General features: G+C 40.3%; 1 protein-coding gene across 1 annotated transcript; it reads right to left on the bottom strand.

Moving 5' to 3' along the window:
- Positions 1-11901: 11901 nt before the first annotated feature.
- On the bottom strand, positions 11902-12537 carry LOC148032319 (aspartyl protease family protein 2-like). The gene has a single exon (XM_087683913.1). The coding sequence runs from the start codon at positions 12535-12537 to the stop codon at positions 11902-11904; it is 636 nt and encodes a 211-aa protein (XP_087540039.1).
- Positions 12538-24686: the final 12149 nt, after the last annotated feature.

Below are 24686 nucleotides of genomic sequence, written 5' to 3'. Positions count from 1 at the left end.
TAGAATATGCCTCCTGGCATCATACCCCCGGGGTGGGATAGCAATTGACCTCAATTGCTATTAGCTCAATGTGGAGCTAACAGAGTGGGGAAAGCATTTAAGTCTCTAGCGTGCATCCATTGTGCTTCCTCTATAGGATGGTTCTTGAATTTTACTAAATATCTAGAATACCTTCGGCCAGTTCTAGTGGTCATGTAGTCAGTGTCTATGATGGCTTCGGGTTCAAGTATTTCAGTCTCTTCTTCTAGTAAAGGTGGGTTTTCATAGACAGGGTGGATAGGTAATTGGCCTCTAAATGGTCTCAATAAACTAATATGAAATGTATTATGAATTTTCCAATGAGATGGCAGTTCTAACTTGAAAGCATTGTCATTAATCTTATGAATGATTCTAAATGGTCTGTAGAATCTAGGAGCTAATTTGACAACTGGATGTCTATCTACACTTTGCAGTCTACGCTTTTCTATTCTAAGCCAAACATAATCATCAACTTTGAAATTCATGGCTTGTCTTTTCTTGTTGGCTTGTTTAGTATATGATTGTTGGGCTTTAGCAATTATATCCTTTACCTCATCAAAAATAGTGTTATGTATAGCAGCAATATCATCGGCACTTTGTATTCTATTAGACAAAGATGCAACAGGGGTAGATAATCTATATCCATAAATAACTTCAAAAGGTGCTTTCTTTGTAGATGTGTGCGGTGTATTATTGTAAGCAAACTGTAGTAAATGTAAATGAGTATCCCATGTCTGAGGTTTAGAGATAGTGTATGCACGTAAAAGATCTAAAATAGTGCTATTTGTGGCTTCTGTTTGTCCATTTGTTTCTGGATGAAATGCAGATGAGAAATCAATCTTTGTGCCTAGATTTGCAAACAGTGTAATCCAAAAATTATTACAAAATCTAGAATCTCTATCTGAAATAATCACTTTCGGCAATCCATGGTTAGTGAAAATAGTTTTCAAAAATAACTGTGCTGCTTGTGATGCTGTTAAAGTTTTCTTACATGCAATGAAATATGCTTGCTTACTAAATCTATCTACAATTGTCCAAATCATGTCATGGTTAGATTTAGTATTTGGTAAGCCAGTAATGAAATCCATAGATATATGTTCCCAAGGTTGAGATGGAATAGATAAAGGCATTAATAACCCATACTGTTTACCATGATGTCTCTTTATTCTTTGACAAATCAAACATTCAGAAACGAAATTAGATACATCTGCATCCATATGCGGCCAATAAAAATCTTCAGTTAACATGCGTAATGTAGAAATGATACCTCTATGACCTTGATATGGGGGACAATGAATTTCATTCAAAACAAAAGATCGGAATGGAATAGTAACACACAGTCTCTTTTCAAAGAACATGAATCCATCATTATATGGCAATGAATCAACAGGAATGAAATTATTTTGAACTAATTTTTGCCAACTAGAATGAAAAGTAATATCCTGGTGATATGTGTCTTTCATAGCAATCAAAGAATCAAAAGATATGATAGAAATGTTATGAATTGCAGGTCGTCTACTCAATGCATCGGCAACTACATTTTCTTTTCCAGGTTGGTATTGAATGATAGGATGGAAACTTTGAATGAATGAAGCCCATTTGATATGACGGTCAGAAATTTGGGGTTGGCTAAGTAGATGTCTAATGCTTTGCTGGTCGGTCTTTATCATGAATTCTGAACCCATTAAATAATGCTTCCATTGTTTTAATACTTGTACAACTGCTAAGAGTTCTTTGTCATAAGTGGAATATTTGAGCTCAGAGGGTTTCAGCTTAGAACTAGAATATGCTATTAGATGGTTGTCTTGCATTAATACGGCTCCTATTCCTGATCCGCTAGCATCGGTCACAACTAGAAAGAATGGTCTATTAAAGTCAGGCAATTGTAGAACAGGGGCATTGGTTAATGCACGTTTGAGTAAGTCAAAGGATTTCTGCTGATTTTCAGTCCATTGATAAACAATTCCTTTCTTAAGAAGTTTGGTCAATGGTAAAGCAAGTAATGAGAAATTATGTACAAACTTCCTATAGAAACTAGCAAGACCAAGGAATGAGCGTAGTTCATGTACATTTTTAGGAACAGGCCAATGCAATATTGCGTCAATTTTCTTAAGATCAACTTTAATTCCTTCTTTTGATACAATATGACCTAGATATTCTATTTCTGTCTTAAAGAATTCACTCTTGTCAGGATTTGCAAACAATTGATTTTCTTTCAGTAACTGAAAAACTAATGATAAATGCTCATAATGCTCTTTTTCACTTTGACTGAACACTAAAAATATCATCAAAGAAAATAATCACACAATACTGATATTTTAGAAAAATACGGTTTATCATTCTACTGAAAGTTAGCAGGTGCATTAGTTAATCTGAATGGCATGACTAAGAATTCGTAATGGCCAAACTGTGTTCTGAATGCAGTCTTAAATATGTCGGATCTATCTAGCCTCACCTGATGATATCCAGACTTAAGGTCAATTTTACTAAATATAGAAGATCCTTGCAGTTTGTCCATAAGGTCATCAACTCTAGGTATAGGATACCTATTCTTTACAATGATCTTATTTAATGCTCGGTAGTCAATACACATCCGATAAGTATTATTCTTTTTCTTGACTAAGAGCACAGGTGCACCGAATGGAGAACTGCTAGGTCGAATTAAGCCTCTATTTAGTAATTCTTCAACTTGACTCTGGATTTCTTTTTGCTCTATTTGATTGTGCCTATATGGGGCTTTGCAAGGTGGTTGTGTGCCAGGTATTAGGTCAATCTTATGGTCTTCTAGACGTGATGGAGGTAAACCTGGTGGTAGGTCTTCTACAAAACAGTCCTTAAAATATGCGAGAAATTCCTTATGCCTAGGGTGCATATGATTTTCCTTTGCATGCAATTCATTCACCCAAATGAGATATGATTTAGTATTCTTGCGTAGTGCACATTTTGCTTGAGTATGCGAAAGCAGTGGAAAAATATGAGATGCATGCATACCAAATAATGTAATAGATTTTCCTTGAAAATTAATATTCATTTTGTGTGTGGAATAATCTATATTGGGATTATGTTGGTGTCTCCATGGCATTCCTAGAATAATGTCGCTTGATTGTAACGGGAAAACTAAGAAATTTCTTCTTTCAATGTATGGACCAACTTGAATTTCTAAATCTTGAACTTCTTGTGTGCCATTGTACCTAGTGCCTAAAAATGCAGCTTTTATGCGATAGTGCGTAGGTACAGTATGCAATTTTAATTCCTTTACCAATTTTGCTAAAATAAAGTCATGGGTACTACCGTCATCATGCAATATAGTTCTTTCTTTTCCATGCACCATACATTTCATAGTCAATAATGAATGTGAAGTAGGCATACTTGGTAAAGTGTCGGAAGTAGTAGTAGGATCATCCTCATCTTCAGTGAAATCTGGCATATCCTCATGCTCTTCTTCATCCATGGCTCCAAGGTAGTTGATATGTACTGATGGCTTCTTTGAATGACAATTTGCTGCGAGACGCCCTGGCTGGTGACACTTGTAACATACTATTGGCTTGGCTTTGGTCACATTATTTGCAATGGCTGGGAGTCTGGGTATATTTGGATTTGCTTGTGGAATAGGTTTAGAATTTGGATTGACAGTGGATGGTAATGCAGGTGGTTTAAGCCAATTCTTGCGGAAAGATGGTGATGAGAAACGACCTGAATTAAATCTTCTGAAATTGAATTGAATTGTTTAGATCCATAATTACCGTTTGCTTGGAATGGCTGTGGTCGTGGATCTCTTCCATGTAACTTATCTTCAGTGTCGTGAGCTAAGGAGATGGCGTCTTCAAGGGTAGCAGGCTTGAACATGTTCACTTCAGCGTAGTAATGTCCAAGAAGTCCAGACATATACTTCCACTTATGCGTCATCTTTGGTACGTCTTCAAGCATGCGTAGCTGTAGGAGTGCATTCCAAAAACGCTCTGTATACTGTGGAATAGGCTCATGATCTCGCTGTTGAAGTAAATCCCATTGTTTGATAGCCTTCTCATGAAATTGCGGTGGAAGGAAATTTTGCATGAACTTCTTCTTAAAATCTTCCCATGTAGCAGGACATTCTATGCTCTTGCGGACTACAGTCCACCAAAGTGATGCTCTGTCTATCAGATGATTAGTAACACACTTGATTTTATCTTTTTCGGGATAAGTTTCCTCATGGAAATAGTCATCAAACTGGCTAATGAATGATAAAACAGTCTTTCCTTCTCTTATGCCATTGAAAGTGCGAAACTTGAAACTTCGTTTACTTATCTTGGATTCCTTGCGAATGGTTTGTGCTTCAAGGGTGGCGTCGATGGTACGGCGAATCAAATCTTCAGCTTGAGGTTCTTCTTTATCGGTGGACGCTCTTTGTAGCTTTGTCAATTGCACTTGCAAGGCTTGCCTAGCTCTTCGCTCTTCTTCCAATTGCAGCATGATAAGATCCAGCTTTTGTTCCATGGTAGGCTCGGGTAGATCGTCTTCAGCCATAGGATCATCCATATGTGGGGTAGTCATCCTATAAAACTCAACAAACCTTTCTCACTCAAAATCAGTTAGCGGGATGAGCGTAGCTCAAATTTGGGATTACAAGGCTATGTATTTTTGGGTATTTCTTCTTCAATTTTCAGAAATTCTACAATATTTCTGTCTCCGTTTGCTGAAAGTACTTCAAGGAACTTGTAGATAGGTAGAACAGCTTGCTGCGAACAACTTTCCAGTTCAGAGTTTTTGCATACGAACAAGTCTTCTAAGAGTTTTAAGCACTAGTCAGTTCTGATTTAGTCTGACTTGCAGAGTTGCAGACTTAGCAGACTTGCAGAGTTGTTGACTTGCTGGACTTAGGCCAACTTGCAGAACTTGCACAACTTGATTAGAGTCGACTTACGGAACTTGACTTCAGAAGTGCGAGACCCGGAGTTACTGAACTTGTCTGCCCAGTATAACTTGCAGAGAATTGTGTGACTTAGCTTAAGGAATTAAGCTTAAGCTTAATAAGCTCAATAACTTAGGCTTTGTGGAGATGAAGAGCCGTCAGAAAACGGCGCAAATCGTGGAGGACAAGAATATGTGTTTGATGACGTCGCGCAAATTTCGGACCCACTCAGTTACTTCGTTGATGAATTTTGTGGAGCTTCTTTACTTCCTTAAGCCTTTAAGCTTGTAGACTAAGATTTTTGAAGAAAAAGATATGGGCTTCTTACTGTTTTATCCACGACTTGTTTATGGAGATGAGGGAGTGGTCCTCCGCCTACAGAGCTTGGTCCTTCGTGATCTGACAGTGGAAACAGGGGTTCTTGATCGCCAGAAGTCTGCCTGTATCGACGGTTCGCGACGAGATTGACTGTAGAGCCCGTTTGTTCCTGGAGCTCCGCCTTCGCCCGAGATTGGTAGCGATTGGAAGCTCTTGATCTCTACTCCGCTCTGATACCACTGGTGCGCAGATCGGTCGCAGATAGCTCACGTGGTGAATCCCGGAAGGTCCCCAAGAACAAAGTACTCTACCTTTTTGCACAAAAACCCATGTAAAAGCATGCACAACAAGAGGCAAGAGACAAATTGGGTTTAATCTCCCCCATGCCTTGTGTGAGCGCTTCACAAAGCATGTATTTTATGTATATTTCCAATCTTCATGCTCAATAATAGCTCAATTACAAAAATATGACAAGCTTTTAGCTTTTGAGTTTGCTTTCTACAAAAATAGGAAAATAAAGCTAATGGATGGTGCCCATAGAGTCTGGCACGCCCAATCTCAATGTTCAAATAGAAATAACATATCCGGGCGCATAAGCACATACAAAATAATAATCGATAATCAATGTCTCAATAGACATAACAAAATATAGGCATGGCGCCTATCAAAATATAGTCCAAATATCGAATACCCGCTAGACTCCAATGCTTTCCTCCGCCACTGCTGCTATCTCTACACATCAACTGAAGCATTCACAATCGTTAGTAAAATAATACAATTAAACCGACAAAAGTGAATACCTAGCAGTCTTCAGCTACATAAATAAATCAACTGGTTAGAAATAAATCCTAACCTTAATTTATTACAAGTGCGCACTCTAAACTCATAAACGTTTATTAATTTAATATGCATTTTGCAGAATCACCCGCTATGGAATCACCCATGTACACACTAAATTAATGAAACGCCCGAAAAGGACAGGCGTCCCCATCAACTTCTCGCACAAAGAATCCTCTTTGTGTATGAGCCCCGGTCATCTAAGTTTACAGAATCCACCGTAAAACCTCACGGAATCCACCGTGGCACGGAATCCACCGTGGAATATGCCTCCTGGCATCAAGACCTTCAAAGAATTTTATTTTGAATGCAACTCTATTACCCTCCCTCTTTGTCAATGGCCCCCCACCCAATTACCCTCTTGAGCACACACCGTGACACCATCCCTGTATATTTAATAACTTCATGCCAATCTTATGAAGTTAGTAGAGCAGCAATCCTCTCCTTAACCTAGATTTTTCAACACCATGTTTGCTCGGTAATTGTCACTTCTCTTACACAATGTTAATTCTTATCATGCCCCCTCTTCTTCATAAAGGTGCCTCATATGTTGCCTCTTCACATGCGTATTCATGGCTTGAGAATCGCCTAAAGTATTGTCTTTTTCATTGAGTGTTCTGATCCCCTTTCTTAATGTTCCAATTAAGGATAATGAGATCCCCTCATAGCTAGTGAAATTTTAGCTTACACTTGCCCTAACTTCCTACTAAATCTTCTTAGGTCCTCTAGCCCTAACCTCCTAGTAAATTTATAAGTGTTTTCTATAACAACTTTTGCAAAAGCTGCAAGAAAAATCTTATTGGTTAAGGATCTTAGAAGAAATTTCTCAAAATGTATAGGATCCTAGGTTCCTTTTAAACTAAACTTTATTTAACTATATTTATTTTCAATGCTTCATAACAAGGGTAATGCCATACTAGTTTGATCTAAGCTAAAGATATAATATTCTATTAACCAATCTTTTCCGAGGACAAGGCCGTGTTGAATATGAATCATTAAGGTAATGTCAAGGTTATTCAACTTTGTCAAGCTTGGTTCTCCCTTTTTTGTTCAAATTAATGGATTACTACAACTCAATCTATCAACTTTTCTTGTCAAAAAAGGCTAATCATTTAATCTAACATTCCATTGAGCATAACTTCCTTAGGAGAAGCGAAGTATTTAACCCAACATTTCATCATGCATAAGATTTAATGATAGGTTTCTTTTGGCTATTAAATAATCATTCTATTCTTGCTAGTAATAATACTTTAACTGATCCATTCATAGTAAGAAAACACCCTACAGTTGCATCCATTCATTACATGGTGTGGCAACCATTCACTATGGGGCAAAACATGATTCAAAAACTCATTGGTGTAGCAACCCATGAGAATGCCACATCTCAAGATTTCATACCTACCAAACTAAGTTTTAGCAGATTCATAAGTGAGGCTTGGTGAATCACAAATAAGGACTCTCATTCTTGTGATAAGATGGATCTCAACAATTAGGACATTGTATGTACCACCTAGCTTGATCATGATTGTCTTATGTAGGGAAGGCTCTCATGCATAACATGGATAATGAGGGTAACATCACAAAACCAGAGGGCTTGATAATGGTCATCTTATTCAAGGAAGCTATCATGTATGATCAGGATTATTTCCTTGCATGACCAAGATTATGGTCATCATTTTGTTCAGATTTATTTATGTCTGAAAGAATTTTCAAGCCCAAATCAATTTCAAGTTACCTACTCTGAAAACACTAGGCAAGCTACTTGCTTTGAACTGTTATGACACCTAGACAAGCATCCAATATGTTATAGCTAGGTTGATTAATGTCATTAAGTATTTCTCTTGTTTCAATACATTTCAGTATTTTGTTTTTTCACCTTCAAGCCTATTGAAAGCTATGTTTAGACCCTGGAGTTTGTGCAAAACACCTAGTTGCTTTGGAACATTGCCAATTAGAGTGTTGCTCAAATTGGTAAGATAGAATATATGCATTGGAATGACTTCAAAAAATTGGTTGGTATTTAGGTACATGACCACCACCACAATACACTCCCTAGTTCAGTCTCATATACTTCTTGACATGATATTCTAGGGCATAGCTGCTACTTAAGATGGATGCCTATTGAAACCCAAAACAACTTACTTGTACCAAGCTACTCAAGAGCATTACCACACAACCTACTTGTACCAAGCTTCTCAAGAGGATAGGCTGAGGAGTGTACTAGATAGCCTACATGAACAAAGCTCAGAGGACTATGCCAGGGGACTATGTTGAGAGGACTATGTGGTGAACAATGCATTACATGAATTTATGTAATGGGACTAAGTCTCCTCCTAGTGATCTAGAATTGTACACATGCTTTAGTCATTTACTAGAATTTCTTCAAACTATTTTGATAGAAAAAGATATAGATAATTGCATGTAAGGCTTTAGATTTGCAAGCATAATCACTACATAAAGGGCATCATTAAAGTTTTTAATTTGTTATCTTTAAGATAACACACAAATTCAAGTGTATCCACCTATAGGTGATCTAGATCAACTCAAACTGGCATTGACCATCCCTCTCTTATTGTTGGCCATTACCTTAGTTACAATGCAGGAAACAAGAGTCCTACTTCACTTCTAGTGTCTTATATGATAATCTAGGCTATGGATTCTCAACCTTCATTAATCTCACCAGATTCATGATGCCAAAATTAGGCCTTTCCTATGCATGTATTTTTTGTCACTATTGCATGTTACTTGACTCACATCATACATAATGTACAAGATAATCAAATAAATTCATCCATCATATGCTCAATAGTTAAGGTTTGCTGCTAGAAATCTTGAAATCACCCAAATTCTTTAGAATCAAGCAACTACAACAATTCTGCTACTTGGAAGCCTGGCTCACTTAGCAACTTTGCTAACTCATTCAATCCTAGGTAAATAAGCTTGCTTTTGCTCACATTAGTCACAACCCTAGATAGCTCTAGAAAACTTTCATACACTTTCATCAAATACATCTACTAGTTGCTTCTCTACTTGCACAATATTAGTTAGTTATTGTGTTGGAGACCAAGTATTTTCTTAATGGTATAGGAAACCCCTTACTTACTCCATGTTGCACCTTCAAATTCAAATTCCTAAGCAAAGGGTTGGTGATTATGGTGGCAAAGAGTAATGGGGCAATGGGACACCCTTTCGCATCAACCTCTTTACCTCAAATGGACCTAAGCATAGACCATTTACAGACACATTCTAAAGAGATTGAAACATCCCTACAGAAACTCCATGATTCCTCCTCCATCATCTATCATAGTGATGAACTCTTGTTGCTTCTTTTGCTTCATCAATTAATTAAATTAATTGGTCGAAGCACTAGCCCCATAAGATACCATTTCCCTTAGACTAAATTTTGGCAACTTCACGTTTATGTTTTTGCAAGTCCTCCATGTAATGCTCCACTTCTTTGAGAAGTTGATAAAACATCCCATTACTAGAACACTTAGCAAGAGTCATAATAATATACTCCCTGCATTGCTAACTACTAGCATGCAACCCTCTTTGAAGTCAATCCTGATGTTTGCCATACATCTTGGTAATCTTAGTTATGATAGCTATGGATCTCATCTAGTTCTATGTTGGATTAGCGATTGGATTTGTTGGTTTGTTTCCAAGCCTCCTTCAGATATAGGTTGAATCCTTCCCTTTCTAGAAAGGAGGTGTTGAAAGAGAGGGGATTCCATTTCTTTCTCCTACTAAACACATCCTTCTTGGATGGACTTATTAGGCACCTCACATTCCAAGAGATTTATAGTGAGCCAACTAATTAACATTATATCTTTGTTCGAACCTCCATAATCCAAAATAGCAAAATATCTGTGTCAACAAAACATTTGCAAGAAGCTTTTAAAGGGAAAGTTTTTATTTCTTACCTCCATTAGACTTCAAAGAAATTGGTGGTTGAAATTATTTTTTTCCATCCTACTTTAACTTCAACATCTCTAGGATTGCCACTGATAATTAGGTTACTCCTTAGGTTCCTCCTTTTGAGGCTTGTTTGTTTCCTTGAATTTACCCTTCTCAACCTATGTTTTTTCCTTTTTGCTTCTTTTGAAGTTCTTCCTTATCTCCATTATTTTCTCATTGGCTTCTTCTTAGCTCAATTCCTTTTTGGGCATTCCTTTGCAAAGCACCCATCTTGTTTGCATTTGAAGCATGTATCCAACAAGAGGGAGAATTTGATATCGACCAACAACTCAATCCCATTAGGATAAAAAAGCTAGAGCATCCCAAGGATCTTCTTCCTCTTATCCCAAAGTACAAGAGGCCACTTGCTCCACTAGTTGATATTATTGTAAGAACATGGAGCATTCTACCTAGAACTTCTATTAGTACATTAACTTCTCCATCTAGCAAAGTAGGAAGCCCATGAAAACTAGCCCATATTGGGCATTTAATTTGCAAGACCTCCTCAGGAATAAAATCAATATGCCATGGAAGCATGTAAACAAGGCTCACTTTAAGCCAAACAAGTGAACCCAAAACCCAATCTCTTTTTGCTTTAGATGAAAGCAAGACCCAAAAGAAATCTAATGGCAAGTAAAACAATGTGAGCACAACTTTGATCCATAGGTGAGCCAAAACAATCTAGCAAACTCGTCCTTAAGGGGAACCTTCCCTTAAAATACATGTACATGTTGCATAGAGAATACTTAACATTGCTTTGTCGAATGCATGGCAACAAAGATACCACTCATGCACATAGCACTTGCTCCCCAAATTCTATTGTGACTCTTTTAATTCTCATTGAAATATTTTTGGTCACCCCACATCTTCTTCTCTAGCTCTTCCATGTTCATGCTAGCAATGACAATGTTAGCATAATCCATCTCTATCCCATTGTCTTGCTTCTATTGCTTTATGTTTGTGCTATGTGTTCCATCATCTCTTACTCCTTGTTCACCCCCTGAATATGCTACATGCATGAAAGTGGAAGTATATGCCAGATGTTGGTAGGAAATGTTGATTTTTTAATGAACTTAATACAACTACCCTTGTTAATAGACCATGTGCCATGACTGTCTATTGAGAGCTCCCCTCTTCAAGTTTCCACATACTTAAGAGGTTCTATGTCTTTCATTTAAGGAAAAGGCTTTTACAATTTGAACTGTTTCTATTTTGCTAATGGATGGATATGCTTCTAGTTTGTAAGGGGCTCAAATAACTTTTAATAACTATTTGTGCTTGTATGGATGCTAGGTATATCCCACACTTGAGGGGAAATTTGAGGGGAATTTTAAGATTTGAAGCCATGGCATTGAGTTGAATTGAATGAGATTCTTCTTTGTTTTAATATGATAAGGAAATATTTATATTGTTAAAAATGATATTTTATTTGTGGATGTGTAAACTATTTGTGCTAATTAAAAGTTATCAAAATGCACAAATGTATCTTACAGCACATGTACATTTTGGATGCATACAAACATATCCATTACAAGTGTGTATCAGCATTGTCTTATTTGAGATTGACTGCATGGCTTATGGTTAGGCCTATCCATTATGATGTGTATATTTACTTAGCATGACTATCTAAGCATGACTATGTTAGATCTTATATACAAATTTGTCTTGATTTACTATGCATGCACATTATCCTATGATCCATAGCTTCATAATTCTATCTAATAAACATGGCTATATTAGGTGATATATAGAAATTCACCTCGATTTACCATATAGACACTTATTTTACTAGTTATAGCTTCACATCTATCTAGTAAAATTAAAAACCTAGTTCCAATTTAAAAAACCCTAGTTAGTACCTGCATTTACTAGATATAAGGCTATTTACCATCTAGTTTAGTGTCTAAAGTTCCTTGTGCTAGAGCGGGATCGGGGTGAAGGAGAAGTGGTGTATAGCGGAGACCAAGTAGAGCTGCTGGGGTAATTGCTGCTGATCCAAGTACGAGGCTACCTGTAGCCGCGGCCCTTGCAACTGATGGGCCTATAAGAGTTGAGGTTAGCCGTCTCGGAGGGAGGCAGTAGGAGAAGGTGGGTCTATGATTGCGATCCGCGCTGAGCTGCGACGCAAGGGCGAGTGGGCCGCGTGCAAGACCTACGATTCCCGCCGCACCTCCAAAGATGCCCGTGTTGTCGTGGCCGCAGCCCAGCAGCACTTCAACGGCCTGCTTGCTGTTGTTGTTCAAGCCAGTGATGGCCTCCATGACCAAGCTTCCTGCGGTGGAAGAGCCGTCTGCATAGTCCATCTTGTAGGCGCAGTTGGAAGTGCCCGCATAGCATGAGCCAACGAGCCCTGTCGTGAGTCGGCGATTGCACACAGGCGATTTGCAGGAGACATTGCGCAGGGTGGCAGAGGTGGAGGGGTCGAAGAGGGAAGGGTCCACCTGCGGGATGCACGACTTGCCGCCGCAGGGCTTGTACTGGATCCACGACAGCTCACTGCCCGTGTCGAGGGACATGTAATTATGGTAGTCCCCCGCCCAACGCAAGCCTGACGAAATAATCCCCACTTCCCGAGAGTTTCAAGGCAGGTACCACCTCAGCTAGCTGCTGGCGCGCTGCGGTGGCAGTACGGCCTACAAGAATACCCAGGAGGGACTGAACACGGGCCTGGTCCCTTTCCAGGCGCTTACAGCCATGGTCCACCCCATATTCAACGTCAGCTGCTGCGCCGCGCTTAGCACATTCCTCGTGCACATTGCTCCTATGAAGGATGTCCATCTGGAGCCCCACATAATTATGGCCCGGTCCGATGTTATCAATGTGCGGGCTGATGATGATCGTATAGACCTGGAATAGGAGGACCACCAGCGCCTGCACATGCAGGCCCGCCTTGCAGATCGACATGATGATGATAAGCTTGCCTTCACTTACTGCTTTGACGAATGATGTCTCTGGTCAAGTGATGTGTACATGCTCCACCTGCGGATGGACCGACTACTGATCATATATATCTTGCCCAACCAACCGACGTCACCCGGCCATATCCCGCTTCCAGTTCGCAAGCTAGTCTTCAAGTTTGCCTTCCGGTTCCAACACATGCACGTAGCTTTGTAATCCGCGAAACTAGCTCTATAGACAGGGGCCCGGGTGCTAGGTATCTTGGCTGCTGCTGCACGGTGTTTATATCTGAAGCCCAAAATGGGCGTCATGGCCATTTTGGGCATCAAACGACACCAAAAAACTTGGGGAAAGGTGTCAAGATGAAGTCTAAGAATTAAGGTCAAGGTTGCAGCTGAAGTCTAATAATGTTAGGTAAGGCACTGTCACCATATACGTTTGTACATACATGTAGAATGAAAATGAAGTGAGAAGACACACAAGCATAATTCCCATGCTCAATCACTTTTTTTAGCATTGATTTGAAAGCTTGGTCATGACTCATCATAGAATTAAGCCTTAGAATTCACAATGAGTGGGATCCAGAACCACTTTCAAATCTATAAGGCTATATAGTATAGCCTAAATATCTAAGGCATTAATTTAAATATTCAAATTTACAATTTTTAATAGTTGTGTTTACCCTTGAACTGCGATCCACTTGATTGCTCACTTATTTTCCCGATCAATCCGTAATTTATTTTTTCCCACCATAGAAAATTTTGAATGATCCAAACTCAAATCGTGCTCAATGCATTTTCAACACTTGCGTGCATTTCTTCAGCTTGCGAGATTTGGTGTCACTAGTCAATGAACAGCTACATCCTCAATCAAGATCCAACAAGTTCGACAACGAGCATCGATTCAGGTTTATTCTTGAACATGTAATATGTTTAATATACAAAAATGAAGCTTGATGATTAACTAAGGTTCCTTGTTCAGTTTACTTTCACACAAAGGAAGTTTGAGCGTTATTTGTCACTTGCATATGATAAGTGTAAAAAACCAATGTTGTTTGTGTTGTAGGGATGAGCATGGATCGATGGAAATGAGGAAGGTCATGGCGAGAAGGTGTAGTGATGGGGGTATGCAATTTTGGCAGGTGTGGTGGGTGAGGAGCTAGAAGAAGAAGAGGTATATGAGTTCATGCTGCTTGTAGTGTGCCTACTACTCATGGGATGATGTAGTAGATATAGCATCGAGGGTTGAGTAATCAAAGGCTAAATGTTGATAGGCTATATAGGTTCATACAAGTGTAGTGGCAAAGTATTTAGTTGCCTTTAGCATCACACATTCAACCTTCAAAAGCTCTTTGAGTTAAAGCTCCTACATTACCCTCTATTACATGCAAGCTATGCCCTACTATTATCTTTGAACCCCTCATAGCGATTGTGGTAGGCTCCTCCAAAACAGTCAACCCCTAAATTCATATGGCGACTCCACTTTTTGACAATTATTAGCAATCATTAATCAATGAGTACCACATGTTGGAAGTTTTGATGCCCAAAATTACTGTGAAAGCCCCAATTTGATGCCAATAAAAAAGGCCAAAGGTGTTAGTAAAATTTGATTGAATCCCAACATTGGGCATCAAATTTACAGCTTCATTCGGACCTTCATACGGGGTGAGTTTCGATATCTCACTTTCTCGGCCGTTCATTATGTAATTCACATCCCTCCACTGCATTGATTCAAGGACATAACAATAATTACATGGACGTAGCTCTCGAAACCTCACTACTTGAGGGCATTCCTAGATGCCAAAAGATAGGTAATAAGCTCATGTTACATATAGGAACTCGAGTCACGAGCTCCCTCTAACTTTCCAAAATCCCTTTTCGTCTGTTTACCATGTTTATATCCTATTTCCCAAAACCAAAGCTCTTTAGAGAGGCAATTATGGAAGAGGCCAAGAAACATGTTTTCTCTCGTTAATCAAAATTAATAGACCAACACCAGCGTCCTAGATAAAGCTGCAAGGTGAAGAGCTTAGTTGGCTGGTAGGAAAGACTTTTCACTTTGCTCTTAAAGTCAACGTTTTCGAGGATGGACAAAACCACAAGGTGTTATCCTACTTTCATGTATTGTTTGCTTCCAAGTTGTAATATGAGACAACAATGTCTTCCAAATACTAGAGCTATATTTTCCACACAGCTTCCTTTCAAATTACATTTCACAAACCACGTCCTTGACCCACCCCTATATGTCTTCCAATACTAGAGCTATATTTTCCACACAACTTCCTTTCAAATTACATTTCACAAACCACATCCTTGACCCACCCCTATAGTCTCAACCTTACCCTTCTCAAGAAAAGAAACAAAACTATGCATGTCACATAACAATGACACGCACGTACAAAGCATTTCTATGCTTGATTTCTTGTGGAATGAAAGAAACCAATGTCCTATGGGTGTCTTTGGACTTGAATGCATGTACGTAGCCTTGTAATCCACAACACTAGTTCTATAGACCTTGCTATTTAAGGGCACAAAAGAATATTCACATGATGTGAGCTTCAATATCACTTTCTCGGCCCCTGATTATGTATTTCACCTCCCTCCACCAAACATTGTCTCACGGCCATAATAATAATTAGGTGGATGTAGCTCTTGAAACCTCGGTACTTGAGGCCATTCCAAGACACTGAAAGATGGGCAATAACCTCATGTTACATATAGGAACTCCTGCTGCTACTCATCAAGAGCTCCCTCTAACTAAAAAAACTTTGAAGAGCCTCTAAGGACATGTTTATGAATCTCCTCTCTTTTCCATTTTCAAGATTTTTGGCAAAGGAAAACTTTATCTAGAAATATTGGAGCCGGATGCTTCATAACATAATGGGATTCTCCCATTTGTCGAGATTCAACCTTTGATGCAACATTACCAATTCTAGCACACAACTACGTTTTGCAAATTTAGTAACCTTGAATGTGAAGAGATTATTCTGATAGCTCACTATGTCTTAATAAAGATCACATATATTGTGGAGAGATATGGGTGCTCATTGAGAAATTCTTTTGTGCACAATTAGTTGTATTGACTCTCACTCTCACCATGAAAGAAATATGAGATTCATAGCGAGAAAGAAAATAGCACAAGTGTATATGCAATATAAAAAATGTTGCATGAAGAACAAAAGAATGTATTCAAGAGAATAATTATTGTATTGAGTTGTATTAGTAGGATTAGAACAAATACAAGCACAAAAGAGTGGTAGATGAGCTCCACAATTAGTGGATGGTAGCTATGACTTATTACATGTGATAGGCAACCACCTTTACTTCTTGATGAATGAGCTACTTAAGCTTTTCAAATATTATCTTTCGTTACTTATCTAGTAGTACACTCCCCTTAGGAAAATACTATGACCATCTTGAATATTCTCTACAATAGAATAAAAGCACAGATACAAACGCTATAGTTGCATAAATAGGCATATTTCAAAACATGTTTAATTTTTCATTTTAACTCATAACTATTGATAAGCTATCGGAGAAGACAAATCACACCTTTAAACATGTCAATGAATATGAAAAATGAACAATATATGTGCTAATAACTATTGATAAGTTGTTTGAGAAGACAAATCACACCTTTAATCATGTCCATGAAGGTGAAAAACAACCAATATATGTGCTCATTTAACAATGATAGAAATAAGAAAGATACAATTTGTTTAGTTGGTCATTTAGAGCTTATTTATTGTTTTAGTTATTTAGATCCAAGATGATACACATTATTTAGAGTTTCATGATTTGTCTCTATTCAGATATGTAGCTTAAACATTAAACAACTAAATAAGCCCATTTGTAAACATCTCCTTAAGCATTTCTAAATGCTTTCCTTAAAAGTTTGGGTAAATGGCTACTTAAAAATCTCATTAATTTACTATTAAAACTAATTCTAATGCCTATTTAAACATGACTCTAAAGGCAAGTGTGTCTCTATCATGTTTTTGTGCAAAGTAGGACAATATGAGAGCCTTAGTAGTGCCACTTTTTGTCATATAATTGACATCAAAAGGCATCACTATCCACATTGCTTCTATGCAAAGCTTATGTAATGCCACTAACAATAGACATTGCTTATGCAATGTAAGCATTTCATATGCCATGGCCCCCATGGTATAATCAAAGGCCATGAATAAAGTGCTTTTTAAGTGATAGTACTTGTATGCTTTAAGAAAGCCTTAGCGTATTTACTCTTGCGCATACTCTCTCTCTCTCTCTATATATATATATCTATCTATCTATCTATCTATCTATCTCTAACTTCCTCACACACATACACACACACATACACACATACTAAAGAAATCTGGACAACCGAACTGGCATTAGGTCCAAGGATAATTATTAAAATGCAGATCATTCATTAGTTTTGAAGCCACAATAAGGTCGCATCTAACGCTGCAGCATCAACCTCAGATTTTTGCAAATCCTCACCCACCAGCAAATCAATAGTGGCTCCGCCCACATCAACCACAACAAACTTTTCTCCTTCTCTGATGGATAGGAATCTAGCATTTTGGAGACAATGAAAAGATGCAGCCTCTGGCTCCAGAACTACTCTTAATAGATGAGGGCTAGCATCCTTTGAGCATGTTCTGCTTGACACTCCCTTGACCATACCAGCTTCCTGAGCACATTTCCTCATCTTTTGCTTGGTAGCTTCTGCCCATATTGCTGGCGCGGAAAGACACTATCCTTCATCATCAATTGCCCACCATACCTGTCCCTCAGGTAATGCAAGATAAATTGTGATACTTTCTTGAGGTAGTCGACGATGAGAGACTCAATTGAAAGGCCTTGAGGAAGAGCCTTCGATTTGGATTGACCTTTGTAAGGAGCTTGTTCTGCTAGATATAACTTGAAACCACTCATGAAAGTACTTCCGCAAGGAAGCGATTACGTGCATGCAACAATTGTCTTGAAGGCAATCTGGTTTGTGTTTTGCAGTAGGGCACAGAGGAGGCCTCATGCTGCAGGGGCCAGTCGCTGTTGATGTTGTGCACAGATGTGGATGTCGTGCGGGGGCCATACCCTCTCTTGCTCTATTTGCCTATTATATTTAACATCTTATCTCTTTTTCTCTCTCCTCTCATTCTCTCTTTTTTTTTCTCTCTCTCCTCTTCCTCTCTCATTTCCTTTGGCTCTCTTCCTCTCCTTCTCTCATTTCTTCTCCCTCCCTCTCTCTCTCTCTCTCATTTCCCTATTATGTTTTCTTCTCTCCCCCTCTCCCTCTCCCTCTCCCTCTCTCATTCTGATGTACTGCAGTGTCTACATTTCAGTGTAGACGCAGATATAGATGCAAAAAATGTTTCTCTGAGGGCGCATCTTAGAGTGCGCGTGCTGGTGCATGTGCTCTGCAGTGTACACGCGATGATACACGTGCTGACAAACGCCCACAGAGACGCAGGTATAGATGTGCACAGAGACGTAGGTATAGGCGTTGTATGTAATATGTTTTATCTACACAGGGTAATATGATTTTTCTTGTGTAGATGTGGAATCCTGGATCCTGTAGCACCCCATTCAATAAGGAGCAATTCATGGGGGAGATGACCAATTATCTTGGTCACCCTCCCACTGCAGATGAGGTTTTCAGTGTGATGTCTGGGACACCTATCACATCTTTGCCTACACAGGGATCAGCTAAGGTACATGGATCGACCGAAGCATGTACATGTGCAGAAGCATGTGTATCGAGTGAGGTAGAGGGTAGTGCACGTCGAGGGAGGAGGGAGAGTGGTGCGGGAGGACGAGGAGGTCGAGGGCTTTGTGGGGGTTGCCTAGGTGGTGGCTCTCGATCACCCTCACCGGAAAATGAGAAAGGTGAGCCTCCACAAATGTACTACTCTATCACTGATGTTGGTGGTATCTTGCATGACTTTGAGGGAAGGGAAGTGATAGCCTACTTGAGGAGTATCGTGCATGCCACATACAAAGATTGCATGATTCCCTTCAAGCACCAAAAAAATGGTTTGTGGCAAGAGGTGTTGTGGGCAGTACATAAAAGATACCATAATCCCGAGAATTCACGATTCTCAGATGATTGGGGACGGTCAAAGGTGAGAGACGCGCTTCATAACAAGAGGTCTCACCTTATGACGCGCAGCAAGGAGTCATTGCGGAGACAAGATCAGGGGCGCCTTGGATATGGCCAACCACCCAATTGCCACCGCAAGGAGTGGAAAGAGGCCAAGAAGAGAGCAGCAGAGAAAATGACAAGTCGCCAGCATGCAGAGGCGCGACGTATCCAGATGACAACCATGGGATCATCGCATTATGGATCGGGTGGCAAGGAGTCATGGGAGTTTGAGTTTGTAAGTATTATTTGATTTTTTTTTTTAAATTAAATTTTGTAATTTGTTTCACTTCATTATGTAGTGTGTTTTAATACGTTGTATGTTCAAATTGTTTTGTAGTATCATATCGTTGGTAGGATGCCTACTCCTAGAGAGGTAGGCTACCATCGAGGTCATAACCGGGCATCCACTTGGCAGCATTTCTACAAGGAGGGACTCATCACGGAGGAGCAATATAATCGCGCAATGAGGATTCCACCACCAAAAGAGGTATGTTTTATTTTTTACGTGAAAAGTATAGATAACTCTAATTTATTATTTGTAATGGTATTTATATACCTTAATCCTTTGTGTAGGCGAACCCTAATGCAGTTGAGGATAGTGAAGGGGGGACTAGCAGTAGCGCTGGCAGCAACGGCAGCGGCACAGGCAGCGGTGGTGGTAGCGATGATGATGCTTCTTCTGAGGAGATATAGAGGAGCCCCATGCATGCATGCCTCCCCTTGGCTTGTAATTTTCATTTTTGATATGTATTACTTTCAGCTAGTGCTTGCGACCATAACGTCACAAGCACTAGAACTCATAATGTAAAAACATTTCATCTATATATATGAAACTTCGTGTGCTATATACATTGTTTTGTTTTCAGTATCCAATCTTCGAAATAATCTTTCTCTGTTTTCCCTAAGCTTACAATTCGATGTTGACGGGGGGAAAAGAACCAGAGAGCATGTGCAAAGCCACATGCTCTCTGGTTTTTTTTTTCATACCTCTGTTTTGCGTATCTATCAGCGCGTCTAAATTGCAGGATAAATGCGCGTCTATTCTCGTAAAAAACTTTCAGAGTAAACGTGGTTTTAGACTTGTAGATACATGCGTATATAGACGCACAATATGAATATATCCACTTTTTTATCAATATGATTATATATTTACATAGCGCATTTATACGTGCGTCTATAGGTGCGTCTAAGTGTGCGTGTAACTCTGATCATAAGCGCGCTTTTAGACACGATTTTGTAGACACAGAAATAGACGCGTTAATAAACGCACCCGACATTTTTTTCCACAATTCAAATATTGTGTCTGCAAGCGCGTCTATGGAGCCTTTTTGTTGTAGTGTCATAGTGTAACGTGTCCACTAGAATCCTCTAGAACACGTCTTAGCAGCCCATCGGAAAGGTTGTCTAGAAAACTCCACCCGGCACTCCCATGGAATGTTGCGGGTTTTGCAATCTAGGACTTTCCGCGTCTGCCATGTAACGGAAGTGTCCTGGCCGTTCCCACTTAGGATCGACCGGAATTGTTTGGTCATTTACTAATAGCAACTAGCGTCAGACCTGATCGAACTACTTTACACAGAAACGCCTGGTCTGAAGCGGATTCATGCTGCACTTGGTTCAAGGAGAATGGGAAACGAGAGGGATGCAAGGCTCGACCTCTCTGCCAAAAGGCATAGTCCCATTCCGTTCCCCTAAAACAGCGTGAATCGGGTAATCGGTAATTCCAAGTCATCGTTCTCATTACTTGTTTCGGTGATGTTGATCATCCTTCTGTTCGTCGAAGACTTTGAGAAAAGTTCCCGGCTAACCGGGACCACCCATCCGTAGGACGGACCCATGGTCCATCCTCCGCACTTTCCTCGGTTTGTTTTAGTTATGTAATTACCTACCACATTAGTTTGACATATAACAAACAGCTTCCTTGATTAACCCTGTTAAGCACTGGTTCCTTCACGTAATCTTATCACAGGACATAAAGAAAACAATGCCAAACAACTTCTTTATTATCATTTTATCATTTTATCTTTGCAATATAAGGAGTTCCCGCCCGTAGGCGTATTCATAATCCGCCCGAAGGCTATCCAGTAATCCACCAGGAATCACTAATCCAAGTTTCCGCCCGTAGACTAGTATGCGGGCCTCGAGATCCAATCCCGAGTCACGTTAGTCTCTTGTGCAGGGCCCGGAAGGCGAGGGATTTACAGCCAGAGCCCCCCCTGGCACCCAAGCGTCCTCCTGCTCCAACTAGAGCTTAACGGCAAGACCTCTCACGGCGGGTTCGGTCCACGTTCCAGGCGCGGTTAACAACCCCCTTGGTTAGGGTTAGGCAGGCAGTCGAGGGTAACTGAAGCTGCCTCTCTCTTCAGGCTTCAACCTGAAGTATTTAGATATGTTTTCGTCCTTTAGTTCATTGAGCAAACAATGCAAACAGTGCTTTTTAAACTGTTACAAGCACAATTAAATTCTAGTGGTCATTTAGCTGGCAAACTGTTAAGGAGTGACTCCTTTTCTTCGAATGCAACCCGCATTCGATCCGGAATCAATTGCAACTTGGCAAGATTCCTATCATTCTTGGGTTAGGGTCATACCCTACCAATACTTTAGGTTTTGTTGTGGTAGGTTCCAGCGACCGTGTCGCTTTAGTTTATTGTCTGGTCATTTGCTTCAAGGCAAACACCTAACCTTCCTTTTCCTTGGCAATTATCCCCCAAGAAAAGTGAGTAACAGGATGATTACTCATCCTCTTGTAAGTTAAATTCTTTCAATAACTTGCCAACCTCATTTCGAGAGATGATAAAACTCTCTTGTGGACAAATCTCAAGTCTATACAATATTGCAGCTTTTTGCACATGTATTGCATCTATTCCACGGAATCATTCTACCCATTGCTTAGCGTTTTCCGATCACGGAATTACCTCTAGCCGAGTAGCAGGGTTTTAGGGTATCCTCCAACCCATTCCTAACTATGTTGGCCCATGGTCCTAGAAATAGGCAACTCCGTCGGAGTTTCATCATTTTGAACGAATGATCCTTAGGATAAAACCTTAGATCATTTCATGCAGGAACATCCAATTGCTTCGACATTTCGTGAACGTGTGTAAGATCTTTAGGTTTGCGGGTTTTGTCCTGGCAACCAGTGTAAAACTAGGTCGAATTATTATTGCACTAAACCCTAGTTAACACTTGGGATACCTAACATATCGACTCAATCATGCCCATATGAATCCTTGTGGTTTAGGTGACCTAGTCAACTCAATAAACTTGTCTTGCATCAAGGATGATCCTTTCCTCAAGGTAATAAACTAAATCTAATGGAGAACAATAGTTACAACTGCACCAATACACGTAAACATGCGATTTATTGCTTCTATGCATCACATGGTTCACGATAACCCTATCCTTCCTTGGTAAGGTAAAATGCTTGATAATCTGTACACTAACTTTCCTAGGTCCTACTAGGATTTACATCAATTAATCATGCCTACAACCTTGTAATCTACTTTCGAATCTTGTGCTTTGACGAACCATGCAATCTTTCCTAAATGTGGCTTCTGATGAATGACGTTTTCGCCTGATGACTATGCAATACGCAACATTCTCCTAGCTACAATGTAGTTAACGAAGTTTATACCAAACTAAAGCTAGTGTTAACTCATTCCATTTTACATGCTATTTGCAAGTCCATAAGATCATTTTCGTACTCTATTATTTCTTTTCGGATAATATCTCTTGGTGTTAACCTTGCCTCATGAAATCATTACGAGGAGGATGTTGCCTAACATGCGGCACACGCTTATTCCTACCATGTCTAGGACGGAAGAGAATGCACTTATAAATTCCATTTCTTTGCCCTAAGTTTAGACTCATTACTTTGATAATGTACCAAAAACTACATGAAACTAGTCTTCTAAGGTGGATAACTCGTTCAAATTCATGACATATTTCCAATCCTGCCTAATGTTTCAAAGATACTTATCAAATGTATTTTTTTCCAATTTCCACATGCATTAAAGTTACGCGTAAAAATGCAATCCCCTTTATGAACTAAGCGCGCCTAATCATTTCTTTATGCGAAAATAACTCGAAAGAACCTGGACTTGAGGGGTCGGGGAGATATCCACTTGTATACTCGGAGATGAACCTCCCGCAGTCGCACCTTGTGATCTTTTGGGGGCCATCATAGGCGTAGATTCGGCTTCTGATTTGCCTTTGTGGTCTACGAATTGTCTTGCCTTGGCATGCAGCCTTCCGACCTTTGCCTTTCCTCGTATGCGGAAGACTTCTTTGTGGGATGGCGCTTGCGGCAAAGGGCTTTAGGAGTTCTTTTAGGAAAAACTCGAGTTGGCACGTAATTGATTCTTGGATGGCTTGCGGCCTTCAAAGTCCTTTTACGAAAGCCTTTTTCGAAGGGTCTTATGGGAGTCTTTACGGCCTTCACCCTCTCCTCTTCAAGTTCCGGGGAGGGGTATGAATGGGTCTTTTGGGGAATGTGGTGGGAAGGGGGCTTAAGGAGGCCCCCCCCTTAGAAGCTTCTAAAGAAGCTTCTAAGAAGCTTCAGCTTCTACAGGCCACGGGGGGGTCGTGCTTCAGGCGGGGGCGGCGGTCTGAGGTGGACTGGTGGTCTGGCGGCAGCGACGGCGGACTGGCGGTCTGGGCGGCAGCGACGGCGGACTGGCGGTCTGGGCGGCAGCGTCGGCGGACTGGTGGTCTGGGCGGCAGCGTGTCGCTTCACGGCGACCTCCCCCTTCACGTCCGGCACGGCGACCTCCTTCAGCTCCTCGTCCAGCACGTCCAGCACCCTCCTGCACCCTGTAGCTAGGGGGGTGTTTATATAGGCGTTGGGAGGGGTGGGGAAGAGGGCCTCCACACACGTGAGGACTCCCCCTCATGCAGCCCGACCTCACTCTTCCTTGGCCATTCCCCCCCACACTCCCTCTCCTCCAGCCATGCATCGGTTGGGGGAAGGGATAATAATAAAAAAATTTGCCTTGAATTTATCCAATTGCCCTTCCCAAGCGGTTGTTTCCTCGCGGCTATACGGTCTTCAACCCCGGCCTTTAATTCTCGACGTGGAGGCCTCATTTTTGAGCGTGCATGGTGTGGATTAGGTTACCAATAATCACGAAGTAGGGAATACTCTTGCACAGGGTTTACACGGCGTGCGGAAAGTTAATATTTGCAGTACGGGGTACGCGGAAATATTACATTCTCTCCCCCTTAGAAGAATCGAGATGTCCTCATCTCGAGATAAACTGGGGATATTGAAGATTGAGAGAGCTTTCATCCATCCAGGTAGCATCCTCTTCGGGATAATCTTTCCACTGGACGAGGTATTCTCTCAAGGTTCTAGATCTCAACTGTCTCTCCCTAACATCTAAAATCTTTTCCGGTCTTAGTTCAAGGACTCCTTGACTAGGCATTACAATTTGTTGGTCATCAAGTACATGATTTGGGTTGGGTACATACTTTTTTAAGAGACTAATATGGAATATATTGTGATCTTTTAGGTTATCAGGAAGTTGCAATTTATAAGCATTGGGTCCTAGGCATTTGAGGATTTTATATGGTCCACAATACCTTGGACTTAGCTTCTTGCATTTACCTAGAGATAAAGAGCTCCTCTTGGGGCGTACCC

This window comes from Lygodium microphyllum, chromosome 8 (assembly GCF_053477565.2).
Source record: "Lygodium microphyllum isolate KBCC chromosome 8, Lygodium_microphyllum_v1.1.10, whole genome shotgun sequence".
NCBI classification, from domain to species: domain Eukaryota; kingdom Viridiplantae; phylum Streptophyta; class Polypodiopsida; order Schizaeales; family Lygodiaceae; genus Lygodium; species Lygodium microphyllum.
The sequence above is the reverse complement of the archived record's forward strand: the minus strand, read 5'-3'. Positions and strand labels throughout refer to the sequence as shown.